The following is an 18,028-nucleotide window of genomic DNA, read 5'->3' as shown; positions in this document are numbered from 1 at the left end:
AAGATCGTAGAATTCTCTAGAACTTATGCTGAATACGAAGATCGAAAAGTTTTCTCAACTAAGTAACTTCACTTTGCGAAATCCGTTTCCGAAAAATAATACAATTTGCGATTTCACATATATGTTTTAGTTAATAAAAGTTAGTTAACATAAGATGCGATAAAAATGTATACTTAAGTAACTAATGTTAGGAAGTACTTTCAAGTATTTGAAGATGATAGGTAAAAGTTAATACGAAATTTATAAAAGCTTTTAGTAATTAATGGGTTAAGAATTGGTATTTAGTGCCATAGTATTTGTTTTTAAAGTTAATGCATTTTGGTTTACTTGTTTTATCAAAACTATCTACACTGTTTCGCTGTCTGAGCAATCGTTATCAGGGTAAGAATCCGCCAATATGGAACATCTGATTTTGGCATAGTTTGCCGCCCTGGTTTCTATATCAGCCGTTTTTAAGCCGCTGAACCTCTTCTGACCTTTGTCCATTCTTCCTGTAAGCAATTGGTCGAATCACATAGCTGTGTTTATCAGAGCTACCAACCCTGGATAAACCGCGCCAATCCCAAAGATTCGAAACTCGTGAAAGGCTGCAGCCGAGGTGGTTGGACAAAGGAAAACCGGTTGCCACGGGGATTGGACAACTCATCGCGTGAGAAAAGAGTGGGATCAGCACTTGTGCCGATTGATTTTCAACGCAGTTTGCCACGCCAGCGGAAAATATGCAGGAGGCCTACGTCAACATCAACTCCATTCCCACCCACATATTCACATGGGGCAGGTGGATTGAGGAGACCATATCCGAGAAGGAGATCGTCATCTGCATAACCGGCAATCCCGGTTTGCCAGGTTTCTACACAGAGTTCGCGGGCACTTTGCAGAAGGAGCTGGGCGATCTTCCAGTTTGGGTGATAGGTGAGTGCGCTGGCGTTTCCACATTGAGTCGGTAATAGCACACTTGATATTCCCTCCAGGGCACGCTGGCCATGATGATCCGCCAGAGGCCAGTATTCGGGAGGTTCCTCAGCTCAGCGGCAACGAGGAGCTCTTCAATTTGGACGGACAAATCCGTCATAAAATCGCCTTCATCGAGAAGTACGTTCCAAGTGATGTCAAGATCCACTTGATTGGGCACTCCATCGGAGCGTGGATGATCCTGCAGCTGCTGGAAAACGAGCGGATACGGAGCCGCATCCAAAAGTGCTATCTGCTCTTCCCCACCGTCGAGCGGATGATGGAGTCGCCCAATGGATGGGTGTTCACCAAGGTGGCCATGCCCCTGTACTCCGTGTTTGGCTACATCTTCTTCAGCTTCTTCAACTTTCTGCCCGTGTGGTTGCGCCTGATACTGATACAGATCTACTTCTTGATCTTCTCCATTCCAAGACAGTTTCTGGGCACCGCCCTAAAGTACTCCAAGCCATCGGTAGCGGAGAAGGTGGTCTTCCTGGCCGACGACGAGATGGCTAGGGTTCGCGGCATTCAAAGAGAGATTGTAGAGCACAACCTGGACCTCCTCAAGTTTTACTACGGCACCACTGACGGATGGGTACCGATCTCCTACTACGACCAGCTCAAAAAAGACTACCCCAAGGTGGACGCCCAGCTGGACACCAAGAAGATCGCCCACGCCTTCGTCCTGCGCCACTCGCAGCCTATGGCGGTAATCGTAAGAGACATGATCCAGCAGCATAGACGGGGTTGAAGTCGATTGTTGACCTGGCCCAGACAATCAGCCCTGTACTACCTAATCCACCCATGCCAACAGACTTGGGAATCCGGATTAGGCTTGAACAGCAAACCAATAGCAATTACTCCACTGCCTTTGTGTGGCAATTAGTTCGTTTTTATTAGTATCTTTTTGCAGCTCTCGAAGGAAACTCTAAATATAGTCAAAAGTGATTTAACACGCTTGAGTGGTGCGTTATTTTTCCGGAGACCCTGATCTGCTGCGGTATTCGGACTTGGATCGGCTGCCAGAACGAGAGCGGGATCTTGAACCCGACGGCGAGCGGGATCTCGAGCGGGAGCCGGACTTTGAGCGCGATCTCGAACGGGATCCCGACTTGGAGCGGGACCTCGATCGAGATCCGGACTTGGAGCGAGATCTTGAACGGGAACTCGACTTGGAGCGAGCACGGGACCCAGATCTATCCGATTCCCCGCCGGATTCGATGCGATTCTTGGCGCGCTTCCGCTTAGTTGCTTCATCACTGTCACTCCCAGATCCAGATCCACTTCTGCTCCTGCTGCGCTTGCGGCCAGCCTCGCGATCACTGCCGCTCCTAGATACACTGCCACTCCGGCTACCACTGCGATTTCGACTCCTGCTTCTGCTTCTACTTCTGCTCTTGCTGCGCTTACCGTCAGACTCGGATTCGCTGGTGGAGATCGTCTCCTTGGAGAGTACCTTGAGGCGCTGCTTGGCGGAAAGTTTTTCCTTGGACTCTTTAACCGGCTTCGGCTTCTTGCCCTTCTTCTTTCCCGACTTGCCACTGGCACCTGGCTCTTCCTCGCTGTCGCTCTCGTACTTCTCCGTTTTGCGCTTGCGACCGCCGCCCTTTTTGCGTTCCCCCTTGCCCTTCTTCTTCGAGGGACGTTCTCCCTCACGACGAGCTCCATCGTTTTCGCTTTCGGTACCGGAGATGTAGTCATCCTTACGACCTCGCCCACCACCCTTCTTGCGTTCCTTTTCAGGTGGAGCGTCCGCAATGATGAGCATGTTCTTGGTCTTCTCCACGTACTCCTGCCGCTTGGCTAGCAACTGGTCCCTGGAAGTCTTTGCCTCCTCCTCCCGCCGCTTGCGCTGCTCCGCCACCTTAATTTTGAAGGCCTCGCGCTCCTCTTCCTGTTTCCGGCGCAACGAGCGCTCCTCCTCGTCAATGCGACGTGCACGGCCCACATGGTACTGGGCCTGAGAGAGAAGATCCTGGCAGGTGCTTGCCTCAATGCCAGCCACCTCAATGTTGAAGCGATTCTTATCCCCGTGCACAGACAGATATTGGAAGTATCTATTAGAGATATTGTGAGTGAGAGTGATATTGGGAGTGAGATTTCAAATCTTAGTTCACGAAACAAAACATATTCATAGAAATAGTTGTTGGCAATGACCAAGGAAATCATCAGGTAATCTAATCCAATCTTCGGTTTAGCAGTTCATGATGATTGCTTTGCATTAATCCCTAATCTGATAAGCTAAAATGCCATTAATGTTAACTCATTTCTGCTGTACTTCTGAATATCAATAATCAAATTCACGTTATCACATGCTTGGTACTCTAAAAACCACTTGAAGATATTTGATGGGCGCAGTTTAAGAGAGCAAGGTTACCTTAAGAGATTTTTGTTACCACTTACTTTTGAGCCAGCTCCAGTTCGTGGACAGCCTGCAGAACAATTTCCAGAGTAGATTTCTCATCCTTGAGTATGGCCATGGCCAAACGTGAGAGGACCACTGCTATGTTGAAGAGTAGAACTGTGTCCTGGGGGGCAACCCGACGGGCCTTAAGTAGCACTGCCTTGGCATCGACAAGCTTGTTGGCTCGCAGATATGCTCTTGCCAGATATTGCATCACCTCGACGTTGTTGTGCTTGTAGAACTTCTTCATGCAGTTTTCATACATCTGAATGGCGCTGATGTACTGCTTCTGCTCGACATAAACGTGCGCAATATTCAGCCACACGTCGCAGAAGTCGGCGGTGGCTTCGCGCACCTGGGCGAAGATATCGCGCGCCTCGATCACGCATCCTTTATGTGCCAGCACGGCACCTATTCCATTGGTGGCCCAAATATTTCGGGGATCATTGCGAAGAACCTGGAAAGCGAATGCGTTTCGTTACAAATTGAGCTATAACTGGTCTATTTTAATCTGTCCCACCTGTTTAAATATGGCCAAAGCCTTCTCCTGGTGCTTCCTCTCCTTCTCCTTATCCCTACTCGGCTGATGCAGTGTTTGCAACGAAAAGTTTCCCAGAGCAATCAGTGAGTAGGCGTCCGTGGAAGTAGACGGATTCTTGAGGATCGTTTCGAAGTTCTTCTGTCCCAAAGCGAATTGCATTTTGGCCAAATGGAGATTTCCCAGCAGTGATCTCGCATCTGGATTGTCGTTGTTAATGTTCAGCGCGTCCTTGAAGAAATCGGAAGCCACGAAAATGAGACCCTTGTCCCTTGCCATGCAACCCAGCCGTAAGTAGCAGTCGATGTAGTTGGGATGCTCCTTGAGGATCTCCTTGTACAGTTTGTCGGCCACATCGTAGCTACTCATTGCCTCGTTAAGACGGGCCAGATTGTACTTCATGGTGACCTGAATGGACTCGTAGTATTTAACATCCTTGTCCATCTCAGAGGTTGCATGCTTCAGGGCCGACTCCAAGGTGCGCTTTGCCATCTTCAGGTTGCCCAGGCGGTAGTGCAGTGAAGCCACGTTGTTTTGAATCTCAGCGGGTATCTCGTACTTGGCTTTGTCGCGAAGAATACTAGAGGCTGTGCCGTAAGCACTGAGCGAGGCCTGCAGGTCGTTCTGCTCCAGGATCTGAGCCAGTTCTATCCAGGCTTCAATGTCCTCAGGAAATTGTTCGGTGACCTTCTTGAGGTGAGTCTTGGCCATGTCACGCTTGGTTTGCGAATTGGAGTGTGCGTACAGGGATCCCAGAATCTTCATGGTCTCGTAGTTGCCTGGCTGAATTTTCAGCACTTTCTCGAAACACTGAGCGGCCTGGAAGTGTTCACTTTGGTAATAAGAAGGTTCAAAAAAAGGTTTTCCAACTCACATTTTCTGTATCTCCTCGATATATATACATCTGGCCTAGTCCGTAATGGGGCAGCACGAAGTTAGCTGGCGCAATCTGAGTGGATTGGTAATAGTACTGAAAGGCCTGATCGTAGTCGCTCTGGGCATGGAAACTCCTGGCCAGCTGATAACAGCTCTCGGCTCGCATCGCCTCGTTCTCAGTGTTGTGGAAGGCGTGCAGCGCCAGGTGGTGGACTTTCTGATAGTCCTTCTTGAAGAAGAAGTGATTGGCCAGGTGATTGAGCACCATGGGATTGGCATTGTCTATGGTGTACGCCTTGGAGAGCATCTGGACACCCAGTTTGTTGGACTCGGGCTCAAGTTGGTTCAGCTTGAGAACGGCCAGGCCAATCAAAGCGCCCACACACTGCTGATCCAGCTGGAGCGCTCGTTCAAAGGCTAGCTTGGCCTTCTCGGGATTGCCCATCTTCAGGAAGCAATGGGCCATACCGATTCTCACGTTCGCAGGACAGTTTGGATTTGTACGCAAGGCCTTCTTGTAGAAGGCCATCGCTCCGCGATAATCCTTGCGATTGAACGCGATGCAGGCCTTTCCCAGCAGGGAGGGAATATTCGAGGGGGACTGGTTAAGCACAAAGTTGAACTGGGCATCCGCCTGGTCCATCTTGTCGCCCTCCAGCAGACAGAAGTAGGCCCTGCCCAGCAGATGGCTCTGGTCGTACATGATAATCTTGTCGGCACTGGTGTACAGGTTGGTGGCCTTCATGAAAAGCTCTCGTTTCTTGTCCTTGGACTTCTCCCGATACGCCTCCTGGACATAGTGGGCAGCGAGCATGTCCAGGGCGCGCATGAGGTCCTTGTCTGAGTCGCGGTACTCCTTGGTGGCATCATCGTTGCGCGACTCCTCCAGCAGCGTGACAAAGTCCTCCGTCTTCTTTTGCTTGTAGTAGGCAAGCTGGAAAAGACGTTGCCATGTGGAACATGCTAAATTCATTGTACTTAGTCTTCCAACTTACCGCCACATTGACCCAAACGTGGAGGGGCGCCCGCTCCTGCTTGAGAATGCTCAACACCTCTGGACAGTCGGGCAGTTGATCCGGGTCCACCTCGATCACCTACGTTGAGGAAATAAAAGTATTAATCACTTTAAACAGGAATCTTTCGGATCAACTCTCACCTCATCGGTGTCCTGCAGAGGGATCTCTATGCAGTTGGACATGGTTTCGGAGGCCTTGAGCCCACAAACTAAGCGGCGAAAAATGGGTTACTGACCCGAAAACTTATAAAAATGTGCAGAAATCGGAGAACTGTGCAAAAAAACTATATTTTTTCCATTCCGGTACGCTTGCTAGGGATGGCACAAGAGTCGATTGCGCCAACGATAGCTAAGCGCTATCGCTATCGAGTTTCGATAGTGATTGTTTGTCATTGGCAGAGATGGCAATTTAGCCATTAAATGTACGGAAATACCCCAGTGTTAACTAAAAAATATCATATTATATATAGGATCATAAATGATTTAAGACAGCAACACAATGCACTCCACTTACTCTTGCTTTTACCTAGGTAAATCTAGCTATTATTGGCAATGAAGTAACTCAGTACTGCTCAATTTCAAAAGGTTGGCAGCTCTGGCAGTTGTAGACATACATTTATAGATGGAAAATGATTTTGTGAGGACTATCTAAATGATAGTGAATTTCGGCTTCATTTTTAATTTAGATCACGCTTCGGACAAGTGAGATGTGTTAGTTGATAAGATAAGATGCTGGCGCTGGGCAGAGCAGCCGCCGTAGGCGCCTTTTCCGCCCCTGCCCTTCGACTGGCCACCTCAACGAAAACGAAAACAAAAACAAACGTACACAAACAGGCCCAAACAGATGTTCGTCTCCTGTTACGCAATCTCGATAAATTGGCGCAAAATTCAATGACGTTGGTCAGAACACCGCCGGCAGCAGTGGGAAGAGCAACACGTGAAACGGCGGGTCAGCAGGAAACAGTTAGGCGCTTCCACAACTCTGCAGCGGGATACTCGAGGTATTCGGCCAGCACCATCATGACATCCTACCACAAGGAGCTGCTCCTGAAGGACTATGGAATAGTGGGCTTCGACCTGGACGGCACCCTTCTGCGCTACAATCTCCACGAGATGTCCGCGCTGATCTATCAGGTGCTCAAGCAGTTCCTCGTAGAGCAAAAGGGCTACGACAGGGATCTACTCCTTCAATCGCTCAACTTGGACTTTCTGCAGAAGGGCCTGTTCCTGGACGGGCCGCGTGGCAATGTGCTGAAGCTGAGCAGCGAGGCACAGATCCTGCGAGCCACTCACGGCACCCGTCTACTAAGCGACACAGAAATTCAAGTCATCTACGGACGAGATCGAAGGTGGGAAATCACCACTGCCTTCTACAGGGACCCTCTTTCCACCTGGAATGGCGACGCCTCGACGCAAATGCGCTCGCTTTTGGATTATTTTGATATGCCCAGTGCCTTGGTCTTTGCCCAGGCGGTGGATCTGGTCGACAGGGGTAAGAAGCCATCGGCAGGAGAGGAGTATCAGGTCTGGCAGGATGTGCAGGCTGGCCTCATGAACATCTACAGTCGGGAGAACTTCGCCAACGACCAGAGTCTCTATTTCAAGAGCATGCGAGCGGAACCGGAACGATTTGTGCTGCGAACAGATCCCAGCGTGATGAACTGGCTTGGGGAACTGCGAAAATCCGGCAAGAAGCTATTTTTGCTCACCGGCTCCAACGTGGACTTCGCCAATTTGACGGCCACGCAGGCGCTGGGCAAGGACTGGCGCAAATACTTCGATTTCGTGGTGACCTACGCCAAGAAACCGGGTTTCTTTACCATGCAGCGTCCGTTCATGCAGGTGGATGTGGAAAAACTGGCAGAACTGCCGCAAGAGGCAGAGGACATAAAGGCGGGCGAGGTCTACTCGCAAGGAAACTGGCACCAGCTGCACGCTGCCATGGCTGGAATGCTCCAGAAGAAGCCCTCTGAAATCAAGGCACTATACTTCGGTGATAACATAATCCAGGATGTTTACACGCCGGTCAAACACCGCGACTTCGATGCCGTGGCCATAGCCGAGGAGCTGCTCCTTGAGGATGGTAAATATCCGTATGCTGCCGAGTTGGACTCCCAGCTGTGGGGCCCATACTTTGCCCTGGAATGCACACCCACTCTGTGGTCCAGCTTCATCAGCAGCTATGCCCAGTTGTGCGTGCCCTCGGTGGAGCAAGTGGCGCAGACTGCGCCAGATAAGCGAATCGTTTGCCACAATCCGTATGGCTTCAGTCCGCGGCTGCCCAAGGAGCTGGAGACTGTGCAGCTGAAGAGCTGCTGGCGTGGATAGGCGCCGTGCTATCATCTTCCTTGAGACAATAACCGACCTGCGATTCCGAGGCGCGGTAAATGCGATAAGGCTTCTATCAGTGGAAGCCTCTCTAAATTCTTACGTACAAACCATTGTATTTGATAATAGCAATAAAAACGCGAGATTCTGAATTATTCAATTTAGCCTCCACAGTGTACTCCATAGCAATAAGGTTTTCCACACTAGACGTACAACTATTTTAGTTCCCTCTAACAAATGCATGTCATGTCAGTAATAGCTAGTTCTTTTGTAATATGTGTACTGTATTATATTTTGAGCTTTCCACTTTTGGCAATGCGAGATTCGTGGTCTTACTATGCCCGATAAATATTGGCACAATAAACAACTAACTTTCACGATAAGAAATTACGAAGAGTGTTTAAAAATCGCCAGTAGTGTCTATGTAAATACTATATTTATTGGTTTGATCTTTGGGCAGTGGGACGGGAACTTGATGACCGCAATGCTTATGCTGAAGATCTAAACAAGTTACCCTTTACTTGCCATGGAAAATTACTAGGAAAGCTCGGAGTCTACATATGAGAGAATGAGCGGAAAAGGTGTCTTGTTCGCAAGCAAAGCTATTTAACTTAAGCATTAGCTCAATTTAGTATATAAGTTTACCTTTGGATAGTAACTAGTTCTGACAGCCCACATATTTTATAATGATGCATTGCCTTTACTTTTATGCCTTACTTTAAAAATAGCAAGGAATCCTCCAAGAGACTGTTCTCTTCGACTTGCAGCTAATAGCTAATTGAAATCACGATGTACAAAGATTTGCTTGTGTAGAAACAGAAACAAAAGCAATTAAATCGGTTGTGCATCACCATAACAAATGCTGTTTTATAAATAATTTTCAGATGACGCAACTGGAGAAATGTATACAATTCCCCTTTTCAACAGCTAAATCATTCCAATAAACATGCTGCAATGCAAGTATTTTCAAGTGAATTTTAATTGAACAGACTTTTGCGACTTGGGGGTTGTGTCTTTAAGTACGTGCGAATACTACGCGAATAGAGAAATAAACTTTACACTTAAGTGGGAAACAGGAAAAGGCAATAAATAGCTTGCATGACAATGAATTGAGACTAGCTGAGGCGCTCCACGGCCAGGGCGATTCCCATGCCGCCGCCGATGCAGAGCGATGCGATTCCCCTACTTCCACCGGTGCGCTCCAGCGCATAGAGCAAAGTGACCAAGACTCGGGCACCTGAAGCTCCAATCGGGTGGCCCAGGGCAATGGCACCGCCATTGACATTTACTTTCTGAGCATCCAGCTGCAGGTCCTGCAGGACAGCCAGTGATTGGGCGGCGAATGCTTCGTTCAGCTCGTAAAGATCCACTTCCTCGCGCTTCCAGTTGATCTTTTTAAGCTGAAAAATGTGAATACTTAGAAGCATGTATAGAAGTGGAATTTCCGTGAATTTCCTACCAATGCTTCCACAGCAGTGACTGGTCCCAGTCCCATCACCTTTGGCTCAATGCCACTCTGAGTCCAGCCCACAATTCTAGCCAGCGGCTTAAGGCCCTTCCTGGCCACCTCCTCGCCGGACATCAGCAGTACTGCAGCAGCGGAGTCGTTGACGCCTGAGGCATTGCCAGCGGTTATGGAGCCGCCCTAAATGAGCAAGAGAAAATGGGTTAACTCTCGCTATTCTTGTATTTATATTAGACCCACCTCTTTGAAGGCTGCCCTGAGCTTCTGTATACCCTCGACGGTGCTGCCCGCCTTGATGTACTCATCCTTGCTGAATGTGGTCGTCCCCTTGCGATCCTTGATCTCCACGGGCACAATCTCCTTGTCGAAGTAACCCTTTTTTTGGGCCTCCTCAGCCCGATTTTGCGACAGCACGGCATAGGCATCCTGTGCCTCACGACTGATGTGATACTTATCGGCCAGATTCTCGGCGGTAATGCCCATGTGTATGTTCTCCATGGCATCGGTCAGGCCGTCGTGGATCATCGAGTCCACCATAGTGCCCGGACCCATTTTGATACCCTGCCGCAGATGCATGACGTGTGGAGCCAGGGACATGCTCTCCTGACCTCCCGCCACAACAATCTGTGAGTCTCCCGAGCGGATGGCCTGGTAACCCAGCGCTACGGTTCTGAAAATGGTAAAAACAATCGTAAATGCACGGAATTCTACGGGAAACTTTGACAAACACACTTTAAACCGGAACCACAGAGCATGTTGATGCCGTAGGCTGGCACCTGAATGGGCAGACCCGCCTTGAGTGAAGCCTGACGTGCGGGATTCTGACCCTGACCGGAGCTTAGAGCCTAACAAAGATATTTACATAATAAATAGATCGGTAAGATAGGAGAAGAAACAGTTATGATATGGGTGGTCCCACCTGGCCCAAGATAACTTCGTTGACCTCCTGGCCCTCCACATTCGCCCGCCGGAGCACCTCCTGGATTACCACGCTGCCCAGGTCGGAGGCCTTCAGTTTAGAAAGCGTTCCATTGAAGCTACCTGTTGATTTTTCAGATTGGACAAGCAGAAAGAGAAAGTTTCCAATTAGAATGTGGTTATCGTGTATGGTGCATCCGATTTATCTTGGTTTTACCAATGGGCGTGCGGGCGGCGGATACGATGAACACGTCAGACATTCTGGATCTGCAAGGAACAGGTGTTATTGACTTGGCTATTGAGCAGCAAATAAATTCTAATTTTCGAAATTGTGTTATTTGCTGCCAGGAGTGTGACCAGGTGCAGTCAGAGCCCAGATGCCGCACTTCTGGGGCCCATCCCCACTAAAACAGCTTGTTCTCACTTAAAATCACAGACATAAACAGGAAGACAATTGAATCATATATTTTGTAGTTAGGATTTAATTAAAAGTAAATGGCAAATATAACAGCTTTATGTATGTTTTAAGGACAAAGCCTCGAAATAGTTTAAAAATCCTAGGGTGACCATTTCACTACAGTTTTAATTCGTTTTAGTATTTTACAGCTCATCCGATGGTAAATTTGAACAGTCCAGCCGCGGTCACACTGCAGTACACAGAAAATTTACTTTTTTTGTTGAGAAAATTAGGGAAATTAACGCACAAAACGCGAGTTAAAGAGGCCCAGAACGTAAGGCGCGATCATCAGTCGCCCCGAGGACCACAAGGCACTGGAAAAGGAGTCGCGCTTGCAGAGATAACCCCGCGAAAGGACCCACGCAAGCAACAGTCCTCCGCCGCCGCCCCAAAAAGAACCAAAAACGCCTGAAGAAGAAGCACCCTCGCAATCAGAAATCTGCAATCTTCAATCTCCAATCTCTAGGCACTAAGCACTCCAGTCCAGACAGTCGAGGAAACCGAACCATGCAGGCGATCAAGTGCGTCGTCGTGGGCGACGGAGCCGTGGGAAAGACCTGCCTGCTGATCAGCTACACGACCAATGCCTTTCCCGGCGAGTACATACCCACCGTGTTCGACAACTACTCGGCCAACGTGATGGTGGACGCCAAGCCCATCAACCTGGGCCTGTGGGATACGGCCGGGCAGGAGGACTACGACCGACTGAGGCCACTGTCCTACCCCCAGACTGATGTCTTCCTCATCTGCTTCTCGCTGGTGAATCCGGCCTCGTTCGAGAACGTGCGGGCCAAGTGGTATCCGGAGGTGCGCCACCACTGCCCCAGCACGCCCATCATCCTGGTGGGCACCAAGCTGGATTTGCGCGACGACAAGAACACAATCGAAAAGCTGAGGGACAAGAAGCTGGCGCCCATCACCTATCCGCAGGGTCTGGCCATGGCCAAGGAGATCGGAGCGGTCAAGTATCTGGAGTGCTCGGCCCTGACGCAGAAGGGTCTGAAAACCGTCTTCGACGAGGCCATCCGGTCGGTTTTGTGCCCCGTGCTGCAGCCCAAGTCCAAGCGCAAGTGCGCCCTGCTCTAAAAGAGTTAGACAGTTGGTCGGTGGAGTTTCACCGGCGGACTCTGCTTAAACGTAATATTATTAACTATAAAACCCTTATGTAACCTAAGCGTGGCCAGGCTAAATGGCTCATCCGTAGTTTCTTTGTTACAATTTTGCCACTAATTTCTCTGCTAAGGGGGATTCCCCCAACCCAACCCAATCCAACCCAACTCTTGCTTTTGTTTCGTTTCCGAGTTCTGAGTTCGTTTCGAGTGTTCTGTAATTCATAATCCAATTATTCTGTTTACCCGTGCATTAATTTCAACTAAAAGTTAAAAGCGAGATGTTTCTAGACGAAATGGAGAACTGTAAACTCTAACTGTATTTTGTATTATTTAATAACTTTTGTAATTAAAATTAATGTTGTAAAACTGAGGTAAAACCAAAAACGAAAACAAAAAAAAAAAACAAACGAAAAACCTAAAAAAATGTGAGACAAGTACGAGATAGCCGCATAATGAGCATAAAGCATAGATGTCGCATAGATGTTGATCGAAGGTCCTGCGGAAGGGATCAGGATATTGAGTCAGTAAAGTAAACGTTCCATTGCAATTACACTTACATTATTACATACTTGTATTTAGATGTTGTTGGATATCGAAGCGACGGCGAGGGCGAGTAACAACTTTTTAAACTTTTGCTAGATCCGGAACTATCAATATATATACATGTATGTATAAGATGAAAAGTCCTTCGTATACTATGTACTGAATTAAAGGCATCAAACTGAGCAACTTTGAATACTTTGTATTTTAAACGACAGATATTCAAGAAACACAAGAAAAACAAAAACATGAACGAAGCCAAGATAATTATATAAATGTGTCTATTTCAATGGAAATCAATAAAGCATAATAAAAGGAGTTTGGTTTATTTATTGTGCTATGTTTCTTACATATCATAGGTAGAAAAGAATCTGCGCATATTAGGGAACCATGAGTCGAAAACAGCGTAAAACTAGTTTTTGCTAAGTCCAGAATCACTCATGGAAAAGATATCTGAGTTCTCTTTTCTTCTCCAAGATCTTCGCAGCACCAGCACATATACTTACATAGCTCACGCATTCAAATATTCTTGATTGTTTATCAAACTCCATTTGTCAATGGCTGACATCATTCTCGCTCGAGTGCTCACTGTACCCACAACGGAGACAGACTTATCAACGCCGAAGAACGAATTATTTGCTTATCTCGGCGAAAGTCGAGAACCGAAAATAATCTAAATCAGCTTGAAACTAAATAACCGATTCCCGGAGCTCTCACTTCTGGTTCTACACCGAGAAGTATCTAAGGTTCGCACGAAAAAAATAAAATATACATAATTAAATAGAATAAAAGCATTTTATTGAACATATTGCAACTAAACTCTAGAATGATCTTGTTAATGATAGTTAAATGTAAAATGTAGTATAAAGTCCAAATCGTAATCGGAAATCGTAGGCATTCAAGATTCCTATTGTTTTTTCCGGTGCACTCACACTCTCTTTGGAATGTTCTCGCAGCTGGAAATAAATCGGGGCTACAGTGAAAATCATTTATGTTTATACATATGTTACACAGGCAAAGGCGGCGTATCTGTGACTCTGGGCAAGGGGAGGGGTCAAGTGACCGCATGTGTGTGCGGATGGGGTTTCGTTCCGGTGACGTGGCCATTGATGCTCCAAGAGCTGACGTGGACGCCTTTCAATTAAACAAATCACATCAAATCAATTGGTCGTGGTTCCACATACAAATGGGAGCACTTCATTCGAATCGGTTTATAATGCACTTTCTTAAAGTCTTAAGGGCTAGACATGTTTACAAGTTATTTGGCATGCGAAGTGGGAGATTCATAGGATCAATCTTAATCTCAGGGATGCTGGGTATCTAGACTCTCTAGAACTCATCGTGGCGGGCCAAGGCCTCGCCGAAATCGGTGGCTTGGGAGCCGACGAAAACGTCGTACTTGTCTAGAATTTCCTCCTTTGTCAACTTATCATCGTGGTCCTCATCGGCCTCGAACAACAGGTGCTTGGCCTCCGCCTCCGAATGATCGAAGTCGTGGGGCGCAATCCACTGCTTCACTTCCTCCTCGTTCAAATAGCCATCTTGGTCCAGGTCGCGATGCATGGAGAACGCCTCCCTTTCGTTGGCCACCCACTCGGGCTCCTCGTCTTCCGCGCCCGTCGATCGGTACATGTCGCCAATGTACTCGTCCACCGAGATCTTGCCATCGTGGTCCTTGTCCAGATCGGTAATGGTCTCGCGCAGCACCACACCCTTCATGCTGGGATGGTCCTCGGGGTGCAGGAAAGCGGTGAACTCATCTTTGTTGAGATTGTCATCCAAGTCCTGGTCGGCCACCGACCAGCGGTACCGATCGCGTTTCAGCAGGCTCTTGTAGCTGACTCCTGTTCGGAAACCAAACACAATTTGATTAGATTAATAAATAGACTGTTTCCGTCCATCAAAGCATCAAAGCCTATCAAAATGATGCCTTTTCTTACAGGGAATGTAATCCTCGTAGAGGATATTAGCTGCATACATACCATTTTCCTCCTGTTCATTCTCGTCGGGGCTCAGATCATCCATGAAGCCGTAGACGGCCTGCATGTAGGAATCCCAGCTGATGGTATCATTGTTGTCCGGATTTTGCTGCTTCCACACGCGACCCACGTCCTCTTCGATGTAGCGCCTCTGGGTGTAGGCGATCCAGTTCTTTAGCTCCGCCAATGTGATTGACCCGTCCTTGTTCTCGTCGATTCGGTCCACAATGACGCCCAATCTGCGCCTGCTCTCCTCGGGCGTCAGGCTGTCGAACTTCTTGGACTCGTCCGGGCCCAAGAAGGCTTCGTGGTCAAACTGGGCATTGTGCTCGCCTCCGTCGAAGTGCTTGGGGTGCAGAGGGTCGTGCTCCAGCGGATTGTGGGGCAGGTCTTCCGGAATGCTGGAGGCACTTCCTCCACTTATCGCTGCCGTCAGCGCAACAACAAGTAGCAGCATCTGAATTCGGTTTCTAGCCATTTCTCGTGGGCGCTTGCGTCCGTTCGGTTCGGCAGGCAAACTGAGAATAAATCGTGTGGGATTGAGATATTCGGAAAACAACAATCTCTCTGGTTATTTTTCTAGTGCTGCCAGATTATTAAATAAGTGATGCCCAGTTGGCGGCACTTTTGAAAACCACACAATTACCCATGGGAAACAAATTAAGCTTAGTTAACCGTTTATGTTAAAAAATAATAAAACTTGTGTAACTGCATGTGTTAGATTGCATTTATTAAACGTCCTTTTTGTAAAGCTAGTTAAATATGGTACAAATAAATATGTGCAGAAATTTAAATTGAAGCGTTGGGCTAACTACAATATTTCACTTAAACCTTTTTACATTCGCGCAGCTGCAGGATTCAGCGACCCAGTACACAAGCGATTATTTGGGAGCATCCACACCGTCCTGTCCCAGAGAACTAAAGTCCCCCGTGTTGCACGAGATGCTGGGAATATCGAAGTTCGAGAAGCCCCGGTAGTTTGACACCTCGGGCTTCAGAGGGGAAGGAAGCAGGACAGCTGTGCCGGGCACTTCGCTATCTATCAGGCTATCCGTGGTGCTATCCAGCAGACTGGTCTCCGGCAGAGGCGGCGGTGGCTGGGCAACTGGGCCCTTCTGCGCCAAGGGGTCGAATTCGTCGAGATTCAGCTTTGACTCGTCTGCTGTGCTGTTCTCGCCACTCTGATCCGACAAGTCGAAGTCGTAGTTGATATTGGTCAGGCCTCCTTGAAACTCGGAGCCCAGCATGAGCGAGTCTGTGTTTGCCTCGGGCACGGGCTCCTCCAAGAGCGAGACGGCTTCAAACGCGGTGTAGTTAAAGATTGGAGAGACGAAGAGGTGGTCGGCTGGCTGAACGTTCTGCTGAAGTGGCGACAGACGGCCCATCGAACTTATGCTGGTGTCCTTAAGGGACAATCCCGATTCTTCAGACGCCGCTGCAGGCTTTGCCAAGCCACCAGCTGCTGTCAGCGACTCGGAGGTCAATGAGCCGCCGTGCAGCATATTCGCTTGATAATGACCAGCCTCGCTTTCGTTGAGGAGGTGAGCCCTGGCTTGACCAATCAGAAAAGCGGGTGTTTTGATGGGCAGCAGGTTGAGTGGGGCCTTGGCAATCACGGTGTCCACTCGTTCCGTCACCTCCCTTTGGAAGTCTATAAGCTCTTTTTCAAATGAAGTAATTCCAGAGCTAATCAGCGCGTTCCTTTTCTGCAGCATCTCCATTCGCTTCATGTTCTCGGATATCAGGTGAAGGCTCTCGCAGGCCAACAGGGCACTTTCCCAGGGCGTGCTGTAGGGCTGCTGTCCAGACATCAGAGCCTCGAACTCTTCGCTGCTGACGCCCAGACTCTCGCCATTCAGATTCTCTATGAAGGCAATGGCGGAGCATAGATTGGTAAAGTAGTAGCCACTCTCGCCGCTCATCACCCGCGAAGCGTTTGTGAAGCGCGTAACGAAGTTGATGTTGCTGTGCAGTCGCACTGGATTGGCCTTGAGCACGACGAATATTAGGGCGGGTAGGAAGTCATCCGCACTGGCGGGTCCCCCAGTTGCCCGCTTCAAGAGCTCAAAGATGTGCCTGCAGCAGCGCCAAGTGCACTGCAGTTTCTCCTGCGGCGAATAGTACGAATCTATGCCCACCAGCTCGGATATAGCATTGTATACCAGATCCCTGGCCTCCGAGTTGACCTCGTCGATGCTGCAGTCCAGATGCTTGGCCGTAATCCAGCTCAGCTGGCGTATGCGCTTCTGCACCTTCACGTCACTGTCCTCATCGGTAGTGAAATAGGGACTGAAGAGAAATCTGCAAACAAGAAGAGTTACCCAGATAAGAGTATGTACTCCTCGGATATCTACGTTCCATGACTCACTTGTGGTTCTGCGTCATCACCACCTTCTCAAAGAAGTCAATGGCACTATCGCGATCCTCGTTGGTGGCTATCTCGAAGCTGGGATCGTTGTGCACAATGTCTGAGACTTTGGTGTAGGCGTTTTGAACCAAATCTGATAGTTCATTGATGTTTTTACCGCCATTTCCGTTCAAGTACTTGCGGATGTCGCTGTCCAAGCGCTGGATTTCAAGCTTGAGTTTCCGCTTGCCATCGTCGGGAATGCGAAGTTGCCGCAATTGCAGTAGGAACTGGCCCTCCGTGGGATCGGGCACATGACCACGCTGTTGGGTAACTAAGGAATACCCAAGTATAAGCATTTAAAGGGAGTGTGGCTATGTAATATTACTTTTTTGGGCTCCCGCCTGCAGAGTTTTTTGCAGCACAGCGGTAAACTTTTTCTTTTGCAGGGTTCCCAAGTGGTCCTGCTCCTTGTCCGTCGGCTTCCTGACCTGCTGCTCCACTTTTCCCTGGAGGTGCGCATGCTGTGGCGATCGGCGATTCAAGGTGGCGACTGAGGAAGAGGATCCAGGACCCGTCTCGCCAGCCTTCTCTGTAAAGAACCACTTCATGACTGAACGCTCAGCATCGGCTTGGAAGTTATGTGTAGGTATTGTCCGGGGACTTACGCTTCAATTTCCGCTGCTTATCATTAAACTTTTCTCGGAAGCACATCGAGCACAACCCTTCGTTTTGGGGGGTTCCGTAAAACCCGCATCCTGAACGGCACTTAAGGTCCTGCTGGCCCAGCCGCAAAGACGGAGGTCGCGACGCCGTTGACATCTCGGAGGTGTGGTTCTGAAAATACAGCTCCTTATCTGTGGGAGTCCCTTTGTTGTTTATTGTTTTCGTGACTGAATCGTGGAGATAAATAATTCCACAGCTGCCGGCGTTGCCAGATTGTCGTTCATTCAGTGGTGGCAAATCGCTCAGAAAGTTAGAGATGAGTTGGTTCGCCGGCTTTGAGTAGCCGCCCATCGAATGGAACTAGTTCGCATCGTACAAAGGGGATTTCCCTCTTTTGAATAAAATTTTGATAAAAAAAGAACCTAGTTTGTA

At 48.6% G+C, this 18,028-nt stretch overlaps 7 protein-coding genes across 7 annotated transcripts; 3 read left to right on the top strand and 4 right to left on the bottom strand.

Annotated features, from left to right (window-relative positions):
* The first annotated feature begins 430 nt into the window (after positions 1-430).
* Positions 431-1,904, top strand: LOC6610299 (lipid droplet-associated hydrolase). Its single transcript, XM_002034858.2, has 3 exons — positions 431-649; positions 712-912; positions 972-1,904. The coding sequence occupies exons 2-3, from the start codon at positions 720-722 to the stop codon at positions 1,700-1,702; spliced, it is 924 nt and encodes a 307-aa protein (XP_002034894.1). The 5' UTR covers positions 431-649; positions 712-719; the 3' UTR covers positions 1,703-1,904.
* LOC6610298 (RNA polymerase-associated protein CTR9 homolog) lies at positions 1,809-6,113 on the bottom strand. Its single transcript, XM_002034857.2, has 6 exons — positions 5,926-6,113; positions 5,765-5,863; positions 4,768-5,703; positions 3,876-4,712; positions 3,355-3,812; positions 1,809-3,008 (listed from the first exon to the last, which is right to left on the bottom strand). The coding sequence occupies exons 1-6, from the start codon at positions 5,965-5,967 to the stop codon at positions 1,922-1,924; spliced, it is 3,459 nt and encodes a 1,152-aa protein (XP_002034893.1). The 5' UTR covers positions 5,968-6,113; the 3' UTR covers positions 1,809-1,921.
* Positions 6,114-6,386: 273 nt separating this feature from the next.
* Positions 6,387-8,502, top strand: LOC6610297 (5'-nucleotidase domain-containing protein 1). Its single transcript, XM_002034856.2, has one exon. The coding sequence runs from the start codon at positions 6,514-6,516 to the stop codon at positions 8,110-8,112; it is 1,599 nt and encodes a 532-aa protein (XP_002034892.1). The 5' UTR covers positions 6,387-6,513; the 3' UTR covers positions 8,113-8,502.
* Positions 8,503-9,073: 571 nt separating this feature from the next.
* On the bottom strand, positions 9,074-10,852 carry LOC6610296 (acetyl-CoA acetyltransferase, cytosolic). The gene is made up of 6 exons (XM_002034855.2): positions 10,713-10,852; positions 10,497-10,618; positions 10,310-10,422; positions 9,818-10,247; positions 9,572-9,757; positions 9,074-9,512 (listed from the first exon to the last, which is right to left on the bottom strand). Exons 1-6 carry the CDS (start codon positions 10,753-10,755, stop codon positions 9,228-9,230), a joined length of 1,179 nt encoding a protein of 392 aa, XP_002034891.1. The 5' UTR covers positions 10,756-10,852; the 3' UTR covers positions 9,074-9,227.
* Positions 10,853-11,117: 265 nt separating this feature from the next.
* On the top strand, positions 11,118-12,923 carry LOC6610295 (ras-related protein Rac1). The gene has a single exon (XM_032718256.1). The coding sequence runs from the start codon at positions 11,460-11,462 to the stop codon at positions 12,036-12,038; it is 579 nt and encodes a 192-aa protein (XP_032574147.1). The 5' UTR covers positions 11,118-11,459; the 3' UTR covers positions 12,039-12,923.
* An 841-nt stretch (positions 12,924-13,764) lies between these two features.
* Positions 13,765-15,110, bottom strand: LOC6621491 (calumenin-B). Its single transcript, XM_002045602.2, has 2 exons — positions 14,587-15,110; positions 13,765-14,448 (listed from the first exon to the last, which is right to left on the bottom strand). The coding sequence occupies exons 1-2, from the start codon at positions 15,059-15,061 to the stop codon at positions 13,934-13,936; spliced, it is 990 nt and encodes a 329-aa protein (XP_002045638.1). The 5' UTR covers positions 15,062-15,110; the 3' UTR covers positions 13,765-13,933.
* A 182-nt stretch (positions 15,111-15,292) lies between these two features.
* LOC6610293 (rab5 GDP/GTP exchange factor) lies at positions 15,293-17,871 on the bottom strand. Its single transcript, XM_002034852.2, has 4 exons — positions 17,599-17,871; positions 17,319-17,522; positions 16,952-17,264; positions 15,293-16,884 (listed from the first exon to the last, which is right to left on the bottom strand). The coding sequence occupies exons 1-4, from the start codon at positions 17,750-17,752 to the stop codon at positions 15,465-15,467; spliced, it is 2,091 nt and encodes a 696-aa protein (XP_002034888.1). The 5' UTR covers positions 17,753-17,871; the 3' UTR covers positions 15,293-15,464.
* Between the last annotated feature and the right edge of the window lie 157 nt (positions 17,872-18,028).

Source organism: Drosophila sechellia, chromosome 3L, assembly GCF_004382195.2.
Source record: "Drosophila sechellia strain sech25 chromosome 3L, ASM438219v1, whole genome shotgun sequence".
Lineage (NCBI taxonomy): Eukaryota > Metazoa > Arthropoda > Insecta > Diptera > Drosophilidae > Drosophila > Drosophila sechellia.
The sequence above is the reverse complement of the archived record's forward strand: the minus strand, read 5'-3'. Positions and strand labels throughout refer to the sequence as shown.

Bases quoted from the DNA above. Each gene is read 5' to 3' on its own strand.
- LOC6621491 (XM_002045602.2), bottom strand. From the start codon at position 15,061: ATGGCTAGAAACCGAATTCAGATGCTGCTACTTGTTGTTGCGCTGACG. The intron at 14,449-14,586 runs GTATGTATGCAG...GTTTCCGAACAG, and splicing joins GAATGAACAGGAGGAAAATG to GAGTCAGCTACAAGAGCCTG.
- LOC6610296 (XM_002034855.2), bottom strand. From the start codon at position 10,755: ATGTCTGACGTGTTCATCGTATCCGCCGCCCGCACGCCCATTG. The intron at 10,423-10,496 runs GTGGGACCACCC...TATCTTTGTTAG, and splicing joins ACGAAGTTATCTTGGGCCAG to GCTCTAAGCTCCGGTCAGGG. The intron at 10,248-10,309 runs GTGTGTTTGTCA...TACCATTTTCAG, and splicing joins CTCTGTGGTTCCGGTTTAAA to AACCGTAGCGCTGGGTTACC.
- LOC6610299 (XM_002034858.2), top strand. From the start codon at position 720: ATGCAGGAGGCCTACGTCAACATCAACTCCATTCCCACCCACATATTC. The intron at 913-971 runs GTGAGTGCGCTG...TATTCCCTCCAG, and splicing joins TCTTCCAGTTTGGGTGATAG to GGCACGCTGGCCATGATGAT.
- LOC6610295 (XM_032718256.1), top strand. From the start codon at position 11,460: ATGCAGGCGATCAAGTGCGTCGTCGTGGGCGACGGAGCCGTGGGAAAG.
- LOC6610297 (XM_002034856.2), top strand. From the start codon at position 6,514: ATGCTGGCGCTGGGCAGAGCAGCCGCCGTAGGCGCCTTTTCCGCCCCT.
- LOC6610293 (XM_002034852.2), bottom strand. From the start codon at position 17,752: ATGTCAACGGCGTCGCGACCTCCGTCTTTGCGGCTGGGCCAGCAGGAC. The intron at 17,523-17,598 runs GTAAGTCCCCGG...GGTTCTTTACAG, and splicing joins TAAGCAGCGGAAATTGAAGC to AGAAGGCTGGCGAGACGGGT. The intron at 17,265-17,318 runs GTAATATTACAT...GGTATTCCTTAG, and splicing joins GCAGGCGGGAGCCCAAAAAA to TTACCCAACAGCGTGGTCAT.
- LOC6610298 (XM_002034857.2), bottom strand. From the start codon at position 5,967: ATGTCCAACTGCATAGAGATCCCTCTGCAGGACACCGATGAG. The intron at 3,813-3,875 runs GTGGGACAGATT...TTCGCTTTCCAG, and splicing joins CTTTGGCCATATTTAAACAG to GTTCTTCGCAATGATCCCCG. The intron at 3,009-3,354 runs GTAAGTGGTAAC...TATCTCTAATAG, and splicing joins GAACTGGAGCTGGCTCAAAA to ATACTTCCAATATCTGTCTG.